Raw genomic sequence first — 18,582 nt, 5'->3', positions numbered from 1 at the left:
TTTGTGGGTTCGGATCCTGGGCGTGGACCTACATACTGCTCCTCAAGCCTGTGGCAGCATCCAGCAAACAAAATAGAGGAAGCTTTGGCAACAGATGTTACCTCAGGGACAATCTTCCACATCAAAAAAAAAAAAAAACTTACCAGAAGAATGGAGTTTTGAAATACCATTCTAAATAACTTGATATTTTCTATGACTAAATACTTCCTATTTAAGGTAAAGGCTGTGAAAGTTCCATTCGCTTGTGGAGTGTTGTAAGTTCTGACTTCTGGAGTTTGAATAAGATAAGTGTTGACAAGATTAATTGATAAGGGACATTAAAATAGAAGTTTTGTAGCTAAATCAGGTCTCAAGTTGTTTAAATGTTCACTGCTTCAATTTTGTCATTTTCCAGGACCAGTGAAATATGCAGCCCAAGGGCCTTCTTTACAGGGAGACCAGCTTTACTCTGAGTGACATGAGAAGCCATTATTGGATTAGTGTGTTTATAATCTGCTTTATGTTTTAAAGCATCACTTACGGATGGTAGGGTGACCAGCATGGCCTCCAGAAGACCAGCTGGGAGATAACTGCAATAATTTAGCTCATGGTTGACCACAGTGGGAACGGCAACCCTGGGTGGTTTCATTCTGGTTACATTTTGAAGTTTGAACCAATAGGATTTCCTAATAGAGTGGATGTAGGTTGATAAAGAAAAGTCAGGATGGTTCTAAGGGTTTTGGCCTGAGCAACTAAAAAAATGGAGTGGCCATTTACTAAGTTGTAAAATACTGAGAGAAGAACTTGCCATCTATAGATGGCAAGTCAGGGTGCTGTCTAGTATGGTCTGATGATGTGAAATATAAAGCTGGGCTGTTTTAGTGAAGAGGAAGAAATAATTGAGAAACAGCAATGAGGGACCACCCCCCACCCCGGCCCGCTTCAGGCCCAGTGATATGACCTTTGTGGGAGAAGAAAACAGTCAACCACTTGAGAGGACAACTAGGGGAGCGTTGTCTTCAGGGGAGAGCCAGGTTACGGTTAGATCAAGAGATGAAGGGAAGAGGAACTTCAGGGAAGTTGAGGATATAGGGGTTTCATCGATGATTAACCACTTCATCATCTGAGCTTTCGCATCTTCTGTTCTCTGCCTGGATTATTTCTTTTAAACAACTTTATTGAGGTAGAATTTGCATACCATAAAATTCACCCATTTAAGTAAATGCCTTTTGTTTAGTAAATTTACTGAGTTGTGCAGTCATCTCCCTGGATTATTTTAAACCTTCACCCAGTGGGCAAACGCACTCTCATTCTTCAGAAACCTTCTCGGGTATTCTCTCTTCTGACAAGCCTTTCCTGACCTCCCCAGACAGGTTTATACTGATTCTCGATTGTGCATTCTCGTAGTCTTCATTCCATGCTAAACCAAATTGAAACTGTGCTCATCTCCCCCACGATACTGTGAGCCCTTCAGGGGCAGAAATTCTCTTATTCTTACTTCCTAAAAATGTCTGGTACATAGTAGCCACTCACATTTTTCAAACAAGTTTAAATAAACATGAGAATACATAGTAGAAACCTGAGTTGAGAATCATAGGTGGGAGATAAGGAATTTGACAGGTCAAGGTGTCATCCAGGGATGCCTCTGAAGCTTGACTGAGGCTGGAGGAGCTGTTTCCAAGATGACTCACTCACATGACTGGCAAGTCGATGCTGGCTTTTGGCAGGAGGCCTTAGTTCTTCGTCATGTGGTGTCTCCATAGGGCTGCCTGAATCTCCTTAAGGCTCCACATGGCCACTGACTTCCCCAGCGCAAGTGATCTGAGAGAGAGCAGGGCCAAGCTGCACTGTCTTTAATGATACAGTCTTGGAAGCCACACTCCATCATTCCCACACTTTTCTTGGTGACACAGCTCAGCCCTATTCTGTGTGGAGGGGACAACACAAGGGCATGACTACCAGGAGGTGAGAATTGTTGGAGGTCAGCTTGGAGGTGGGTGATCATAGAAGTTAATTAATTTAAAAGTGAAGTAATGCATGCCTAGGGGATGGAAAGCAGTTAATTTGTGAACAAGAGAAGGCAAAAGGGAGAGAAATTTTGAAAGAACAGGGGTTGAAATGACTTGTGTGGTTAGCGTGCTAAGGAATCAATACGAAGTTACTGAAAGTATTGCTTAGCAGCTGTTGAAGTTAGATAATGGTATTTTAGACATTTGGATAACTTTTTATTTGAATGTTTTATATGCTATTTTCCCCCCTGCTTAGGATCAGCAAAGTCTCTTCTAAGTGATCAACGAAGACAAATGTTCCAGAAATACCTAGAGGAAAAGCGACTGAAAAAATTGAGAAACCTTCAGCGATGACCATTTATAGTGGGTGTTTATAGACATGATAAGACTATTTTTCTTTCATGAATACCAGCACACCAACCAAAAAAGGTAAATTTAGTATCATAACTTGATATTCAGGAATAGTTCTTAACCAGACTTTTCTTTAAGAGATTATACTTGATCTTAGCCAAGAGGCCAAGAAGCGATTATTTGAGAGTTTAAATGACTAAAACAACCCTTTCCCTGTAGTCCCTTTACTCACTTAGCTAGTTGGCAGGAGCTGGGAGTGACATCCTAATAGTTCAGAAGATGGAGATGAGGTCTCTTGGTGCAGCCATAGGTAGGTTGACACGGGATAAAACTAGCAAAGCAGTCAGAGCCAGGCTGGACGGGCAAGGCCGGGCGAAGGATCTGGCGTCCACCCTGTCGGATGCGGAGAGTCAAGAGAGGCTTATACATGAGCTTGTACCATGATCAGATTAATAATTCAGGAAGATTACCCTAGGCTGGAAGATCGTAGTCTGGAAGGGGAAGAACTTATAGGTAGGAAGACTGTAGTGAGACTGTCGTGATGGAATAGATGAGACAGGATAAGGGGACTGGGGCAGTGGGCTTAAAGGAAGAAACAGGTGTGAGACATCTCAGGAGATAAATTTGACGGGGACCAAGCAGATGGTGAGGGGTGAAGGAAATTGAAGAGTCGGAGATAAGATGATTCTGAAGATAAATTAGTTTGAGCAACCATATAAATTGTGCTGCTGCTAAAAGAGGGGTGGAAGGCAGGAAAAGGAACATGCCTAAGTGGGTGCATATTGATAATGCTTTTCCTGCTTTTTCTGCAGCTCATTTGGGCCATCTGGATAACAGGCAGTTGGGAATAAAAATTTGAAAATCAGGACGGAGATCCATGCTGAGTGGTGGATTTAGGATATGATATTGGGAGTATGGATGGGGGTTTAAGCTGTAGGGCTAAATGAGACCACTCCAGTAAAGATATACACATTGTGAAAGAGTGAGGACTAGAGAGCACCTTCAAGTGGGCAGAAGTCAGGTACCAGTGATAGGTCAGATTGTCAGGAGAGCTAAAACAGGACAGAAGCTGGAGGAGGGGTGATCTAAAGAAGAGAATGATCCATGAGTTAAGGGGGATGAAGTTTGAACACAGGCAGCTGGATTTGTAAATTAGGTAGTCACTGGTGATTTGCTCTTTTCAAGGTCGTCTCTTGTTGGCTGTGTATTCATTCCTGATTTAAATAAGAATTGAATAATATAAAAGCTCAAGATATCGCCTGTTTTTGTTTGCTTCAGGAATGTCATTGATTTGAGAGACCTTTGATTACTCTGCATGTGACCTTAGGATAAGGTGGAAGTGACCAAAATTAGTAGAATGTAGCTCAAGGTGGAAAGATACAGAAAAATATGGTGTGTATGTGTTCGAGGAGGGCGAGATTGTTTCTGTTTGGAGGAACATCAGAGAAGACCTCTTGGAAGGGGCTGAATTTAATCTGGCTTCTCAAGAGTATGTAAGGCACCAGTCATTGGTCTAAACTGTAAACAGCTATTTACAAAGTGTTATATGTAGGGGGAAAAAGACACACATTGTTGTGTTAAATAATACGATTCACCAGTAGTTTTTTATTCTACTTAGACAATAGCCATCGCTGAATATTGTTTACTTTGTGCCTCGTTTCTTCAGCACTAGATCTTCCCTGAGATTTGGAGAAGCAAGTGGCTTCTAATCTACAGAAGAAGTCTGATTGTGCTTCTTCAGGAATTTTAGAGTTGATAAATAACTTATCACTTTTAATCAATCCTTCTCTTGCTGGATTTCTTCCTTGCTTTGTGATCAGGTCTCCATTTTCTTATGGACAGAGGACAAGTGCACAATCATTGGATTTGAAGGCAAACTGTCAAAGCTAAGAAAGTAAGCTGTGCAGTATCTTTTCATAAACAGGAGAGAAGAGATCTTAATACTCTAGTTTCTTCATTGACCCCTTCCAAATATTTCCAGTTCATCATATTAACAAGGATTCTAATACCTGGAAAATATAGTATGAAATTTCTCCTTTGTGCTCACTGAGAAATATGAGTAAGTTTTGAGGCTTTTAAGCATAATTTAAATCAAACCAGAACCAGAAAAGAGAGTAATTTAAGTTAGCAAGTATCTTTTTGCCATAAATGATTAAGGGTTGGATGACTAAGGGTAAAATTTAACTTTAAAATGGAGACTTTATTTTGTAATGAGACATGGAAGTAAATTATGGCAGTTCATTTTTTTTAACTTTGTCTGCTTTTGATTGTTTTAATGCTGTTCCATCTTGTATGGATTGCCAGGTCAAAGGCCAAAGCCCAAATGGAGCTGACTAGGGTGAAGTTGATAGTAGATAATTGTTACTAAAATGATGAATCGTGCTCCTTTTCTCAGAGTAAGTAAATTCATTTTAAATCTATTATCAGCTTCAATCAGAGTGATTATTTTACTAGAGTTAACAGTACCAAACTCCCTGTTATTGGCATGGTGACATAGAGCAGTTTTGGCTAGATGCTAAGGAAGTACTCACTTGAAATATTCATTGCCAAACATCCCTTATGAGATCTATACCAACTCTGTGTGTCACTCTGTTTGTTTACTGGGCTCTATTATGCATCCATGTCACTATAAAATGCAGATAGGGATATAAAGCACGTAGGGTGGGGGATAAACTTACGGGTCTTCAGAACACCATTATGGACAAAGTTAATAGGACGATTACTAAAATAAAGTGAAGTGGGCAAGGAGGTAAATAGCATGTCTCTTTATCAGGTGAGAAGGCTCCGTTTCACGTATTCAATAAATTGAGTCACTGCCATGTTCCTCTAGGCTCTAGGATATAGTAATGAATAAAGCAACATTCCCTGTTTTCATGGAGCTTACATGTGAGATAGGCAATGAAAAGAAAAATATATAGTATGTGATGGTCCTAAGTATTATGCGGGAAATAAAAAAAAAAAAAGAAGGCAGATGGGGAGTATTGAAGCTGGTACAGGGTGAGCTTCCGATGGGGCCTCACTGAGACGGTGGCGCTTTGAATGCAGTCTCCAAGGAAGTTGCAGAGTGCACTGTGGGAAGAGTTTTCTATCCAGGAGAAGATTTTTCCAGACAAAATTCAAAAGTTTTGAAGCGAAAACATGCTGGTATGTTTAAGGACTCTCAGAAGATTATAGTCAGCTATTTAGAATAGCTTAGGCTATTAGCATTTTCAAAATTCTAGGATTCTACAAAAAGTTTGTAAGGAAATCTATATAATGGAAAACTTTTTTCATCTCATCTTATTTGGGGTGGTGGATTTTTTGCTGGGTCATTTACAATAGATTTCAGATGAGGGGTCAAAATACCGATTGAAAATGTGGTAATTTGATTCATCAAGCAATTAAATCACATACCACCTAATCTTTTCAATAGATCATTAATAGGAGTGATGTTCGAGCAACACGATCTGGTCAAAGACAAACCTCTGAAAAGAAAGTGTCCAACGAGAAAAAGGTAGCTTATTATTATAAGCTCTGACGTTGCCGCAACAATGCTTTAGTAATTACCGAAAGCATTTAATTTCATGGTTCCCGCAGCAGGGCAGCCTGCAATGCCCACGTGCGTGAGAACCACTCGGTCGATGACTCAAAGAGCGAAGCAGACCTCGGGGGCAGGCCCCGCCAGTGCAGCCTCTGCGGGAGCAGCCTTGGCTGTGCCGGCCACGCGAGCGGCACGTGGTGAGAACTGTTCCTTCATCAGTGGCTGAAGTAGAATGCTCTGGTCCCTGAGGTTTTTCGTGTTCAGTTTTTAAAGTCATCGTGTACTTCTTTGAGTAGGCGAGGAGGAAACGGGAGATTCCAGGTCCCCAAGACAGGTTCAGTGCCCCACCATCCAGTTAGCACACAGTGGGCGCTCAAGCGGTGAAGCATGTGCATCGGTGGGCAGCGCCACAAAGTGAAGATTAATGGCCCCAGTAAATTACAGCCCATTTGTTTGGTGGAATACAGTGTAGCGTTTAAGAACGATCCTGTGAAAGACACTTCATGACATGGTCCAGGATGTATTAAGTGGGCAAAGAAAACAGGTCAAATTCTGAACAGTGTGATCACAATTCTAAAATATGTATGTGAATATGTGAACATAGGAAAAAAACTGGAAAAGCATACCCTGAATTGTCAGCAGTGATGATTTCTGAATAAGGTCATCTTGAGTGATTTTTATTTATTTATTTTTTGAGGAAGATTAGCCCTGAGCTAACATCTGCCGCTAATCCTCCTCTTTCTTGCTGAGGAAGAGTGGCTCGGAGCTAACATCCGTGCCCATCTTCCTCTGCTTTATATGTGGGACACCCACCACAGCATGTTTTCGACAGGCAGTGGGTGGGTCCGCACCCGGGATCTGAGCACCTGGGCTGCCAAAGCAGAAGCGTGAACTTACCTGCTGCGCAGCGGGGCCAGCCCCTCTGGGGTGATGTTTTTTGCGCTTTGCTTTTCCTGATTTTCTATAATAAATATGCATTTGATAGTCAGAGGCAAAAGGTAAAATACTTTAGCACCTTTGGTTTTGTAAACAGATATCCTATACTTGGCAGGAAGTTTTATCTGTATTTATCGTATTTAAATAGGGTATTTTAAATAGGATATTTTAAAATGACTTTTAATCATAAAATCCATTAAGGCATAGATTCATATTGTTGCCTTTTTTTCTTTCCCAAATTACCTAGTACTTTTTAATTTTTTTCGAGGAAGATTGGCCTTGAGCTAACATCTGTGCCCATCTTCCTCTAGTTTATATGTGGGACAGCTGCCACAGCATGGCTTGATAAGCAGTGCATAGGTCCATGCCCAGGATCTGAACCAGCAAACCCCGGGCCACCAAAGTGGAGTGTATGAACTCAGCTGCTATGCCACTGGACCGGCTCCTTACCTAGCATTTTTAATGCAGAATTTTCTATCTAGTCAAAATGGATCTGTTATGTCATTTTTATTTTAGATAATATAACAGAAAGAAAAGTACCAGATCAAGGAAGGCCTGCCAAAAAGATCGAAGAAGAACCAGGCAAGGTAGAGTATAAGTATCTGTTTATTTCTAGACATTTGGAAAATCTCATTTTTATTTTCATGAAGCTGAAATTAAGCTTACAAAACTGCTTCAAGAGGTTAACCTCCACGTGTGTGAAAACCTCTTGAAGCACAAGGAAGCGTCAAGAGGGTTTACTGTTATGGTTTGTGAGGTGTCTCATCTTTAAAACCTTATAGGTAGAGAATGTGTAGTTTGGTTAACAGAAGAGAGACAATAAAAACACAGCTGACGGAAACCTTCATGTGAGCATCGGCTAGGAGATGGGTGCAGTGGGTGAAATGCGTTGACTCTGGATTCAGCTAGGCCTGAGTTTGCCTATTGTCTCGCTTCCAATTGGCTATATAATCTTGGGGAAGCTATGAGTTTGTTCTCCCAGCTGTAACATGTAATATCTACACAGAGTAGTTTCAAGAATGAAATCACCTGACGTTTCTGACAGCATCTAGCATAGTGCCTGGTAGAGTCTTCAAAAAGAGCCACCATTTCGAGGACCCAATCCCTTAATTTATAATCCATGCTATAATTCCTTAGCCTTAAAAAAAAAAAAACAAAGTTATGCCAAAGTGTAAGAAACCTGGCTAGGTTCTTACCAAAAATCAGACATAGATCCTCCAAGGAAGGCAGTACAGGGTGATCTTCACAGGCGAGCAGCTGGACCTCACAGCTCCTCCCTCAAGGTTGGTTTTCTCCTTAAGGATTATCGCTAGTGTCTACCTTTGCAGCCACACAGGCCTCAAGCACAGTGTTACCCTTAAACTCTAGTCCGGGTAGAAATACGTATCTCATTAAAACTCAGAAACGTAGAAACCTCTAAAAATTATGTTGAAATGAGTGGATTAAATTGGCAAAGGTGGTTGAAAGGTACAAACTTCCAGTTATAAAATAGGTAAGTAGAGAATGTAATGTACTGCATGGTGACTACAGTTAATAATATTGTATATTTGAAAGTTGCTAAGAGTAGATCTTAAAAGTTCTCATCACAAGAAAACAAAATTTGTAACTGTGCATGGTGATGGATGTTAACTAGACTAACTGGGGTGATCATTGCACAATATACAAATATTGAATCATGTTGTATACCTGAAACTAATGTAATGTTGTATGCCAATTATATTACAGTAAAAAAAAAACTACCAAATAACAAATTGACTTGAAAAAGAAAATACGCTTCACATTTTATATGGTTAATCTTACTGTGCCACATTGAAAAATAGTTTTGCTCATATGATAAACTTATTTATAATAATCCAAAGTTATTAAAAAAGATTTTGTCCTTGACAATACTGGTAATCCAATAAACATTGGATTTCTGATTCTCAAACCTTTGTAATTATCAACATAATTTAAGTAAAAAGATACGTATTTGTTAGGTGAGTGAATTTTTCCACCTTAGTTTTCATATATTTTAATTTTTGGTAATACCTAAAACCTATTATATAGTTTTTTTAATATGGATTGGTTCTCCCTCTTTCTGGACCATAGCAATGGTTTATGTAGCTGGTCTTCTGACTCCATGTAAACATTTAATTGTATTTGTTTTTGTTTCTTAAATTATGTACGTGGGACATATCTCTTAACTTTCACATTTTCGGGCCTAAAAAATTGGTGGAATATATCCCAAGAAGAGAGACTCTCACTCTATTCTGTTTATTCACATCCAGGTCATGTCTTTTAAAGTTGATAGCGAAGTAAATACTTTGGAATCACAAACCAGTGTGACAAACGGAAGGGATCCAGATGGAGTCTTATCCAAAGTGGAAAAGTTACCTGAGACAAATCCTGCAGAAGTGAAAGGGAGGCCATCCTTCGCACCAGTAGATTTTCTGTTTCGGCCACCAGATGGTCTGAAGAGCTATGACGTAACACCTAGACTCCAACAAGCACCGCTACTTTGACAGCCAGTGACAGAATGAGATGTTATGAATGAATTCCTTGCTGACATGGAGAACGAATGCCTTTCTTAAATTTGGCCTGTGCTTTTTAAGTTATTTAGTTAGTAAACTATGTTCATTACAAATCATGAAAATTTGACCTCTCCAAAAAATTTTTCAGAAGGATACAATAATGTATTTGACAGATTTGATATTTTCTGTGCATTATTATTTTCACGATTCAATTTGCTTTTTTTTGCTTTTAAGAAGTGACTTAATTGCAACACTTAGAAATAAATTTTTAGAAAGAAGAAATTGCTATACTGCAGCTCAGACATGGTTTGGATTTTTTTGTTTGTGTTTTTTTTACTGAGTACTACTTTATAAAAGCTATCTCAAAAGACAAAATGATTAACTTGTAAAGTGGGGAGAAAAAATCAGTTTGAATCTTTACAAGAAATGGCAAGGTTGCTTTCCAAAGGCTGGCTGGCGGCAGATTGACCGAGAACTGCTCTGCGGCATCTGAGACTCCTAAGTGTGTATGTCCGGTTGAGAGGGCTTTGCATCTGTGGATCTCATCACAGGGGGCAGAGACGGGCCTTCCCGCTGGAGGTGTTTACGGTTTTTCCCTCTAGATTAGACATGTTTTAAAAAACAGAAACATATTTCTATTTTATCCCATGTTTTTAAAAAACAACATAATTTTGAAATCCTTCAGTGAGATGTATGGGTTCATGTTTTACGAAGTGTATTTTTGCTCTTGCTTAGTGATGAGGCTCCAGAAGTAACAAAAGAAATGTTGGCACACAAAAGTGAAACTTCAGTACATCAAGATTCCGACGAATTACGCCGTCCTTTGAGTTCTCTGACAGTTGGGAGCACAGGTATGGTATTTTCATGAATTTTTTACTTGTTTCTCTGGGTTATGGTTTATCAGAGATCGTTTAGAGTCTTTTCCACCATGTGTCTCACCATGTAGCTCAGGGTGTGATCTCAGGGTCAGAAGAGACGGAAAAGCATGGGGAGGGCTATCTGGAAACAGAGCTGGAATGAGGACTGCAGACTGAGAGGGGGACCGAAATGTAAATTTCAAGAGATGAAGAACATTGAGAGACACTGTAAAAGGAGATCTGATGAATGAAATCTTTGAGGCAGAAATAAAATTTTATTTAAATTTTAAATTTATTTACAATTTTAAATTTCAATGTTGAAAAAATTGAAGGATTTAAGAAATTTGTCTTGTGGGGGATGTCGTTATAGGAGTTGCTGCTTTGAAATGTATATGTAATGTTTTCTTTAATCTATAGATCGTGTCTTAAATAAAAATGAAACTACTACTGAAAATTTACATGGCTTTCAAATAAAAGAAGTCCCATCACTTGAAATAAAGGAGGATCAGACATCTCAGCAGCGACATGTGCTGCATTTCAGGTCTGTGCGTTTGTTCCCAGTGTAAGCATTTTGTATTAATGTCTAGACATTTAAAACCAAAATTAAACTATTCTAACCTTAATATAATACGTAGATGAATTAGGAGGAAACTGACCTTGAGTGATTTTTATTTATCTTTTAAATTAAAAATCTTTTTCAATGGCTAGTATATTCATGTGGTTGCTAACTTAAAAGATAGAAAGAGGTACAAGTGAGAAGCCTTTTTTCCAACTCTGCTCCCAACCCTACAGTTCGAACCTTCCACAGAGGCAAGTGTTATTCATTTCTTGTGAATTCTTCCAGAGATACATAATGCATATGTAGATAAACTTTTTTTAAATGTAAACAGTAGCATACTATTCTGTTTTCATTTAATGTTAAATGTAGGAGATATTCCATTTGAGTCCTTTAAGAACTTTCTCATGCTGTTTTTGTGTGTGTTTTAATGGCCGCATGGTATCCAATTGTATGGCTACACCACGATTTACTTAGTAGGTCCCTGTTGCTGGTTGTTTCCATTGAGTTCAGTCTGGTAGTATTACTGTCAAGCCTGCAAAAAACAAGCCTGGATGCTTTTCAATCCTCTCCTGTGCAAATAAATAAAGACCTCAATTTACATTCCCTCAGCAAAATATGGGAGTTCCTATTTTATCATACCTTTTTTTTCAAACAAAGAAACTAAGTTAATGTTTATTTTACAAAAGAAGGATAGAGGGAGATGATGGTAGGCTCCTTGGCCCACTAAATCATAAGATAGGATTATGTTTCTCCAACTATGAAGACTGAAAATTAGAGTTCCTGTTTGGGAACCTAAAAGCCATGTCACCTAAATGCCTTGGACACAGATCAGAGGACTGCATCTGGAGAAAGGCCCCAACGCTCCACATCACACAGGAAATGATGACATACTATGTTCTTGAGTGAATGTAGCAAGGAGATTCTCACATCTTTTCCAATACAGTACTAACCACTTTTTTGGGCTTTGACAATCAAATAGAGGAGAAATATTATCTTCCTATACTTTTAATACTCATTTGTTCTATTATGAATGAGTATATTTCAGAGCCACTTCAGCTGTTTGTAGAACGTAAGGTTTTATGATTGTAAGGGATTTTAGAGATGAGCTAGTCCACCGTGTTGTTGGACTGAGACATTGAGATAATAAGCAATTTACCCAACTAAATAATGTCGGATCTAAGACAAGTCTCCTTTCTCATTAATTAAGTTTTCATTAGATATAAACAGCTAATTTTTTTCTTCTAAGAAAAAAAACTATCCTCAGTTTCTCCTGCTAAGATGCTTTTTATAAAGAGACAGATTCAATTTATCTTGGGCCGGGGTTTCTCAACTTGCACTACTGACATTTCAGATTGGATAATTCTTGTTGTGGGGCCGTCCTCTGCATCGCAGGATGTTGTGTAACGTCCCAGACCAGTAGCACTCCTCTGGTTTGTGACAAAGGTGCTCTAGACACTGCCAGATGTCCCCTGGGGGGCAAAATTGACCAGTGTTGAGAACTACCGCCCTTGGACAAGCAAAGCCTACTAATTAGAATCTGTGAGGCCCTGACACTGTAATTCCAGTCTTACAGGGTTTAGCTTCAACTTACTCTGGGCAGTTGGGTTGGTCTCAGTTCCATGGGCAATACCAGAAGTAAAGACAGAACTCAGGCATGTCTGGTTCTTTCTGTTTCATCTCTGATAAATGAGAACGGAAAGAACTAGAAATATTAGCTTGGAAAGTTGCTCTTGGCATTAACCATCCACGTAAGTTTTAGGTGTAGAAAGATGGACATGTATAGGATATCAACTTGTATTTATGGATTTTAATATATCACAGTTCATAAAATAAGCATCAGCTCTGGAAAATCGCTATTGTATAAGTGTCATATTGCTAATACTTAGATATTAGTATGAGAAACATTTGTAAAGCTGAAACATGTCATAATTTTAGAAAGATTCTCTGATATGAAAGAGAGGAATTAATATTGACCGACTGCCTTGAGTGGGAAAGGAAGCTTGAAGTATAGATTCCAAACAAAGGGGAGGGAACATTTATGTTTTTTGTCTTAGCTTTGTTTATTTTATTTTATTTATGTATTTATTCTTTTTAGGAAGATCGGCCCTGAGCTAACATCTGTTGCCAGTCTTCCTCCTTTTTTTCCCTCTCCCCAAAGCCCTGACATATAGCTGTATATCCTAGTTGTAGGTCATTCTAGTTCTTCTGCGTGGGATGCCAGCACAGCATGGCCTGATGAGCGGTGTGTAGGTCTGGGCCCAGGATCTGAACCAGTGAACCCTGGGCTGCTGAAGGTGAGTGCATGGACCCAACCACTTGGCCACCAGGGTGGCTCTGCATTGTTTATTTTAATATGTCTACATTTATCTGAAACAAAAATCTAGTGTTGCCGAACTTTATAGTTTTGTTAATCAAAATAGCAAGACTTTTCATTTCTCAACATACGTTCACTAGTATCTCTGTGCTAAAATGGTAGATGACTTATAAGGTGTAAGTAATTAGAATGTTAGCAATCATTCCTGGGAGTTAAACGTTTGCCTATTTTATTATTAGATTTTTTATGACTTTTTGAGTGACATCTATATCTAGTATTGTTTAATTATGCAAAATATTTTCTGAATGAAAATGACCTAAATAAATATGGAACAAATTTTCTGATATTTCCTTAATCTTATTTGGAGAAGCTTTTTAGAAAAAATCATTTGTGTGCTGTGTGAAGTCCTTAGATGCTGATGTACAGTGAGTTGTTTGAGGTTGAATTCTTGTAAAATACAAGGTGAGCAGAATGCTGTTTACTATGTAGCAACATATATGAGAATGAATATTGCTACGTTTTAGTGGGAACAGAAGCAGACAGTTAATGCTCAGTATTTGTATGACAAAGTTTTGTAGTCGATGTTTTTTTGTTTTGCTTTAAGGTAAGAGTTTGATTCTGGAAGCCCCAGGATATTTGGGGTGAGGTCGTCTTATCAGCTGGCTGACTTGCAATCAAGGTCCTGTTTTGTTCTCTAGCTTTTAAAAATCTCATCTTTTCCTTAGCAGAAGATCTTATTCCCCTCGCAGTTGGTCAAAAAAGACTCCTTAAGGCAGAAATATTCAAACGGCTTGAAGAACTGGTGGACAATTTGGAATACAAATGAGGCAAAAAGGATACCACCTGTGCAGACCTGGATGGGTTCTGGAACATGGCCAGCCTTCAGGTATGTGGCCAGGATTTGGAATGGCTTAACTTTCGAGTCGCATGTTTTTGGAAGTGAGGTAACAGTAGTAAAATGGGAGTAGTAGAGGCTGCTTAGGTATCTGTAATATTAAAGGAGATATTAGCCCCTTTACAAACTGTAAAGCACTGTCTAAATTTTATGGCTGCTGTCCCCTCCTCCTGCATACTGTCAGGGTAATTTCTATATGGGTTGGAAATTGAGATTCTATTCAGCTGTTGCCTAGTCTGTGATGATTCCATGTGTGCGAAAATGAGGACGAGTCTTCAGTAGCTGGGTCCATCGAGCAGTTATTGTCCCTGCTGTGTGTCAGGCGTTGTATGAGGAGCTGACAAATAGGCACATTCTCTACCCCAGAGGAGTTTATAGTTTTATCAGAGTCAGACATAGCCCTCATACCAATCTGGTGTAGAAAGCGCTGATAGAGGCCGTTACTAGGAAAATCAGTGAAGGTAGGGAGATGACAATTTCTAGATTTTTGAGCTTATTTTAGAAATAAGCATATAAAATACTAATTCAAGAACCAGTGGCCAAGAACCATGAGACATTTGCAGACAGCCCGAAACCTGGAAGAAGGGGCCGCAGCAGCACAGGAAGGAAGCTGTCTGGATGAGGCCGTGGGCTGATCCAGGAGAAAGAACTTTAAAAGCAAGTGTTAATATGCTCAAAGAGACCAGGCATTTTTTCTGCCAAATGAGAACAGCTATGCAAAAAAGAACATTCAGAGAACGACAACAAGAGCTCTTTGAAGTTAAAAACTATATGAGCAGAAATGTAAGATTCACTAGAAAGATGGAATATGAAGCTGAGATCTCCCATAAATTAGAGCAAAAAGAGAGAGATAAAAGAGGAGAGACTAGATAAGAATATTAAGGGGACCAGTCTAGGAAGTATAATATCCAAATAACAGGGATTCCAGAAAAAGAGAACAGAAAAAATAGTGGAGAGGAAATGATCAATGAAATAGTTTGACATTTTCCTGGAACTGGAGGACCTGAATTCCAGATTGAAGGAGCCCATTGAGTGCCTAGCACTGTATGTCAGTGTAGACACACACCAATGCACAATGAAATATAATTGTACAACTCTTGGGATGAGGAGAAACATCTAGAAACTTCCAGAGAGCAAAAACAAGTTTCATACAAAAGGTCAAAAATCAGAATATCCCTAGATTTCTCAACAGCGACATCGAAAGCTGGGAGAACAAGGCCCTCGAACTTCTCGGGGAAAATAACACTCAGCCTGGTGTTGTATACCCAGCCAGTCACGCTTGAGGGTGGAAAGGCATGTTTCAGACACACACAGTCTGAAATTTTACCTCCCAGGCACCCTTTCTCAGGAAACTGAGAACGGCCCTCACAAAAATGAGGGAGTAAGCCAAGAAAGGGGAAGGAGCTGGGACAGATCCCCAAAAAGTCTAAGGGAATTGTGGCTGAGGTGAGTAAAGAGGGTGAGCAGCAGGCTTAGGAAGCAGCTGTTCAGACTGGAGCAGGAGGCTGGGGCTCGGCGAGATACTGTCTCTGAGGCTGAATGGAACAGAATACCCGAGTGGTTTGCTTTTCTAGTTGTATTAAGAGGGAATTTATACATACTGTGCAGACTTTAGAGGCAAATTGATGATAGATACATTAAAAAACTAAGCAAACAAAAAGCAAAGCAATGATGAAGTCTAGAGAAAAATGTGAAGAAACACAATATTCTGGTAATTATATGGCGCAGAAGTGAATAGTGTTTATGGAGTCACTTTATGACCAGTTGACATAATAATGAGTTGGTTCACTAGCATCCTTCAGTGGTGACCAATTAATTTTGTCTTTCTTAGTATCATAATTATTTTATGGATTTAAAAGTATTTGTGTTGGCATCTTTTACAGTCATTATCTTTAGTGATGCTCATTTCCCAGTTTTGGCCAGTGGGAGCCTCTTCAAGTTGGCTCCTGGGGCTTTTATTTATTTTAAAGAGCTATACTGAGGATAAACAATCTACATATGATAAAATCTGCCCATTCTAAGTGTAAAAGTCAATGATGTTTAGTAAATTTACAGAGTTGTGCAACCGTCGCTGCAATCCAAACTTAGAACGTTTTCCTCACCACAGAAAGATGCCTCTTGCCTGTTTTCAGTCAGTTCCCATTGCCACTCCCCGTCCCAAGCAACCACGAGTCTCCTTACTGTCTCTGTAGATTTGCTTTTTCTGAACGTTTCATTCTAAGAATCACCCAATATGTGGTCTTTTGTATGTGGCTTCTTTCCCTCGGCGTGGTGTCTCTGGGGTTCCTCCATGTTGCAGCACATGCCTGTACTTTGTTCCTTTCATGGCTGAGTAGCGGTTCATGGAGACATCAGTCTGTATCGTCCAGTTGATGGACATTTCCACTATTTGACGATTACGAATAATCTATGAATATTCACTTACAAATCTTCATGTGGGCATGTTTTCTTTCACTTGGGTAGATATGGCTGGATCATGTGGTAAATTTCTGTTTAACTATTTAAGAAACTGCCAAACTGCTTTCCAAATTGATTACACCCTTTCACGTGCCCGCCAGCAGTGTGTGAGAGCTCCTGTTGCTCCGCATCCTCACCAGTGCTTGCTCCTGTCTCTCTTAGTATCGGCCATCCTGTGGGGTGTGAACTGTCATATTGTAGATTTGATTTGCATTTCCCTAATGAGTAATGATGATCAGCATCTTTTCATGTGCTTATTATTAGACATTTGTATGTCGTCTTCGGTGAAATATCTATTCAAATCTTTTTGCCCATTTTTAATTGGGTCTGTCTTTTTATTATTGAGTTGTAAGTGTTCTTTGTATATTCTGGATACAAGTCCTTTATCAGAAATATTTGCAAATATTTCCTCCCAGTTTGTGGCTTGTTCTTTAATTTTCTTAATGGTATCTTTTGTAACACAGCTGTTTTTAATTTTGATGAAGTTCAGTTTATCAATTTTTTTAATGTTGTGATTTTGGCATTATTTCCAAGAACTCTTTTTGCCTAACCATAGGTCACAAAGATTTTATCTTATGTTTACTTCTAAAAGCTTTATCTCTTTCACTTAGGTCTGTGAACAATTGGAGTTCATTTTTTAAAAAAATTAAGTTGTGATTAATTATTTTTTGCTAGGAAAGATTTGCCCTGAGCAAATCTGTTGCCAGTCTTCCTCTCTTTTTTTTCCTCCCCAAAGCCCTGGTACATAATTGTGTATTCTAGTTGTAAGTCCTACTAGTTCTTCTGTGTGAGCTGCCACCACAGCATGGCTACTGCTAGACAAGTCATGTGGTTCCACACCCAGGAACTGAACTTGGGCTGTCGAAGCACAGCATACTGAACTTTGACCACTAGGTTATCAGGGCTGGCTCTGGAGTTCATTTTTGTGTATGGTGTAGGAAAGAGCCCAAATTCATATTTTTTCTTGCAGATATCCACTTTTCTCAGTCCTGTTTGTTGGAAAAAACTATCTTTTCCTCACTGAATTGCATTGGCACTTTTGTTGAAAATCAATTGGTCATAAGTGTAATCCTGAGTCTTTTTGACATTTAAATTTTTTTGAGAAAGGGAGATTGAGAGTACCTATTTGTATAAATGCAAATAGAGTACCTATTTGTATAAATGCAAATAGAGTACCTATTTGTATAAACGGAGACTCAAAGCATATTTACCCAACTGTTGACAGTGGTTACCACTTTGAGGAGATTGGAAATACCAGAAGGATGGGATCATACATTCCCATCCTGCTAGTATGTATATTATTTGAATCCTTTAAAATGAGATTGTGCCAGGGTCAGCCCAGTGGTATAGTGGTTAAATTTGGCACACTCCACTTCATTGCCCCAGGGTTTGCGGGTTCTGATCCCAGGCATGGACCTACACCACTCATCAAGCCATGTTGTGGTGGTGACCCACGTACAAAATAGAGGAAGACTGGCACAGATGTTAGCTCAGGGCCAGTCTTCCTCAAGCGAAAAAAGAAGAGGATTGGTAACAGATGTTAGGGCCGATCTTCCTCACCAAAACAATAAAAATGAAAATAAAATGAGATTATGTCAAGAGAAAGAGAAGGCAAGCTACAGACTAGGGGAAACTTTTGCAAAAGACCTATCTGATAAAGGACTGTTTTCTAAAATATACAAAGAACTCTTAAAACTCAACAATGATAAAACAAGCAACCTGATTTAAAAATGGACAAAAGAACTGAACAGACAGACACTTGATCAAAGAAGACAGATGGATGGCAAGTAAGTGTATGAAAAGATAAGATGCTCAACATCATATGCCCTTAGAGAATTGCCAGTTAAAAGTAAAATGAGACACTAGTACACACTTATTAGAATGGCAAAGATCCAAACCGCTGACAGCACCGGATGTTGGTGAGGATGTGGAGCAACAGGAGCACTCATTCATAGCTGGTGGGGGTGCAAAATGGTGCAGCCACTTTGGAAGACAGTTTGGCAGTTTCTTACAAAACTAAACAGAGTCTTACCATACGATGCTGCAGTCACGCTCCTTGGTGTTTGCCCAAATGAGCTGAAAACCTGTGTCCAGACAAACATGTGCACAGATGTTTATAGCAGCATTGTTCATAATTGCCAAGACTTGGAAGCAATGGATATGCTCCTCAGTAGGAGAAGGGATAAATAAACTGT

General features: G+C 39.3%; 1 protein-coding gene and 1 long non-coding RNA gene across 9 annotated transcripts in view; one reads left to right on the top strand and one right to left on the bottom strand.

Annotated features, from left to right (window-relative positions):
• LOC139039706 (serine/threonine-protein phosphatase 2A regulatory subunit B'' subunit beta-like) overlaps positions 1-18,582 on the bottom strand; it is a 56,032-nt gene that overhangs the window by 15,232 nt on the left and 22,218 nt on the right. For 2 of the 8 annotated variants that reach the window (XR_011502411.1, XR_011502410.1), the window contains exon 3: positions 18,420-18,578. The exons of 2 other annotated variants lie outside the window; for them this stretch is intronic. Coding sequence is in view for 1 of the 6 variants with exons in the window: in XM_070506476.1 (XP_070362577.1) it covers positions 2,604-2,732 (129 nt within the window). In the remaining 5 variants the exon portion in view is untranslated. Of the gene's footprint in view, positions 1-2,571; positions 2,733-7,824; positions 7,934-9,168; positions 18,579-18,582 lie in introns of all 8 variants that reach the window. 4 more of the 8 variants (XR_011502406.1, XM_070506476.1, XR_011502408.1 and 1 more) reach the window with 3 other exon arrangements.
• LOC139044924 (uncharacterized) lies at positions 6,829-11,410 on the top strand. Its single transcript, XR_011502417.1, has 2 exons — positions 6,829-7,382; positions 9,063-11,410. It is a non-coding gene; the product is annotated as an uncharacterized lncRNA (long non-coding RNA).

The sequence above is a fragment of the Equus asinus genome, chromosome 3, assembly GCF_041296235.1.
Source record: "Equus asinus isolate D_3611 breed Donkey chromosome 3, EquAss-T2T_v2, whole genome shotgun sequence".
NCBI classification, from domain to species: domain Eukaryota; kingdom Metazoa; phylum Chordata; class Mammalia; order Perissodactyla; family Equidae; genus Equus; species Equus asinus.
This window is presented reverse-complemented; position numbering and strand designations above follow the sequence as displayed.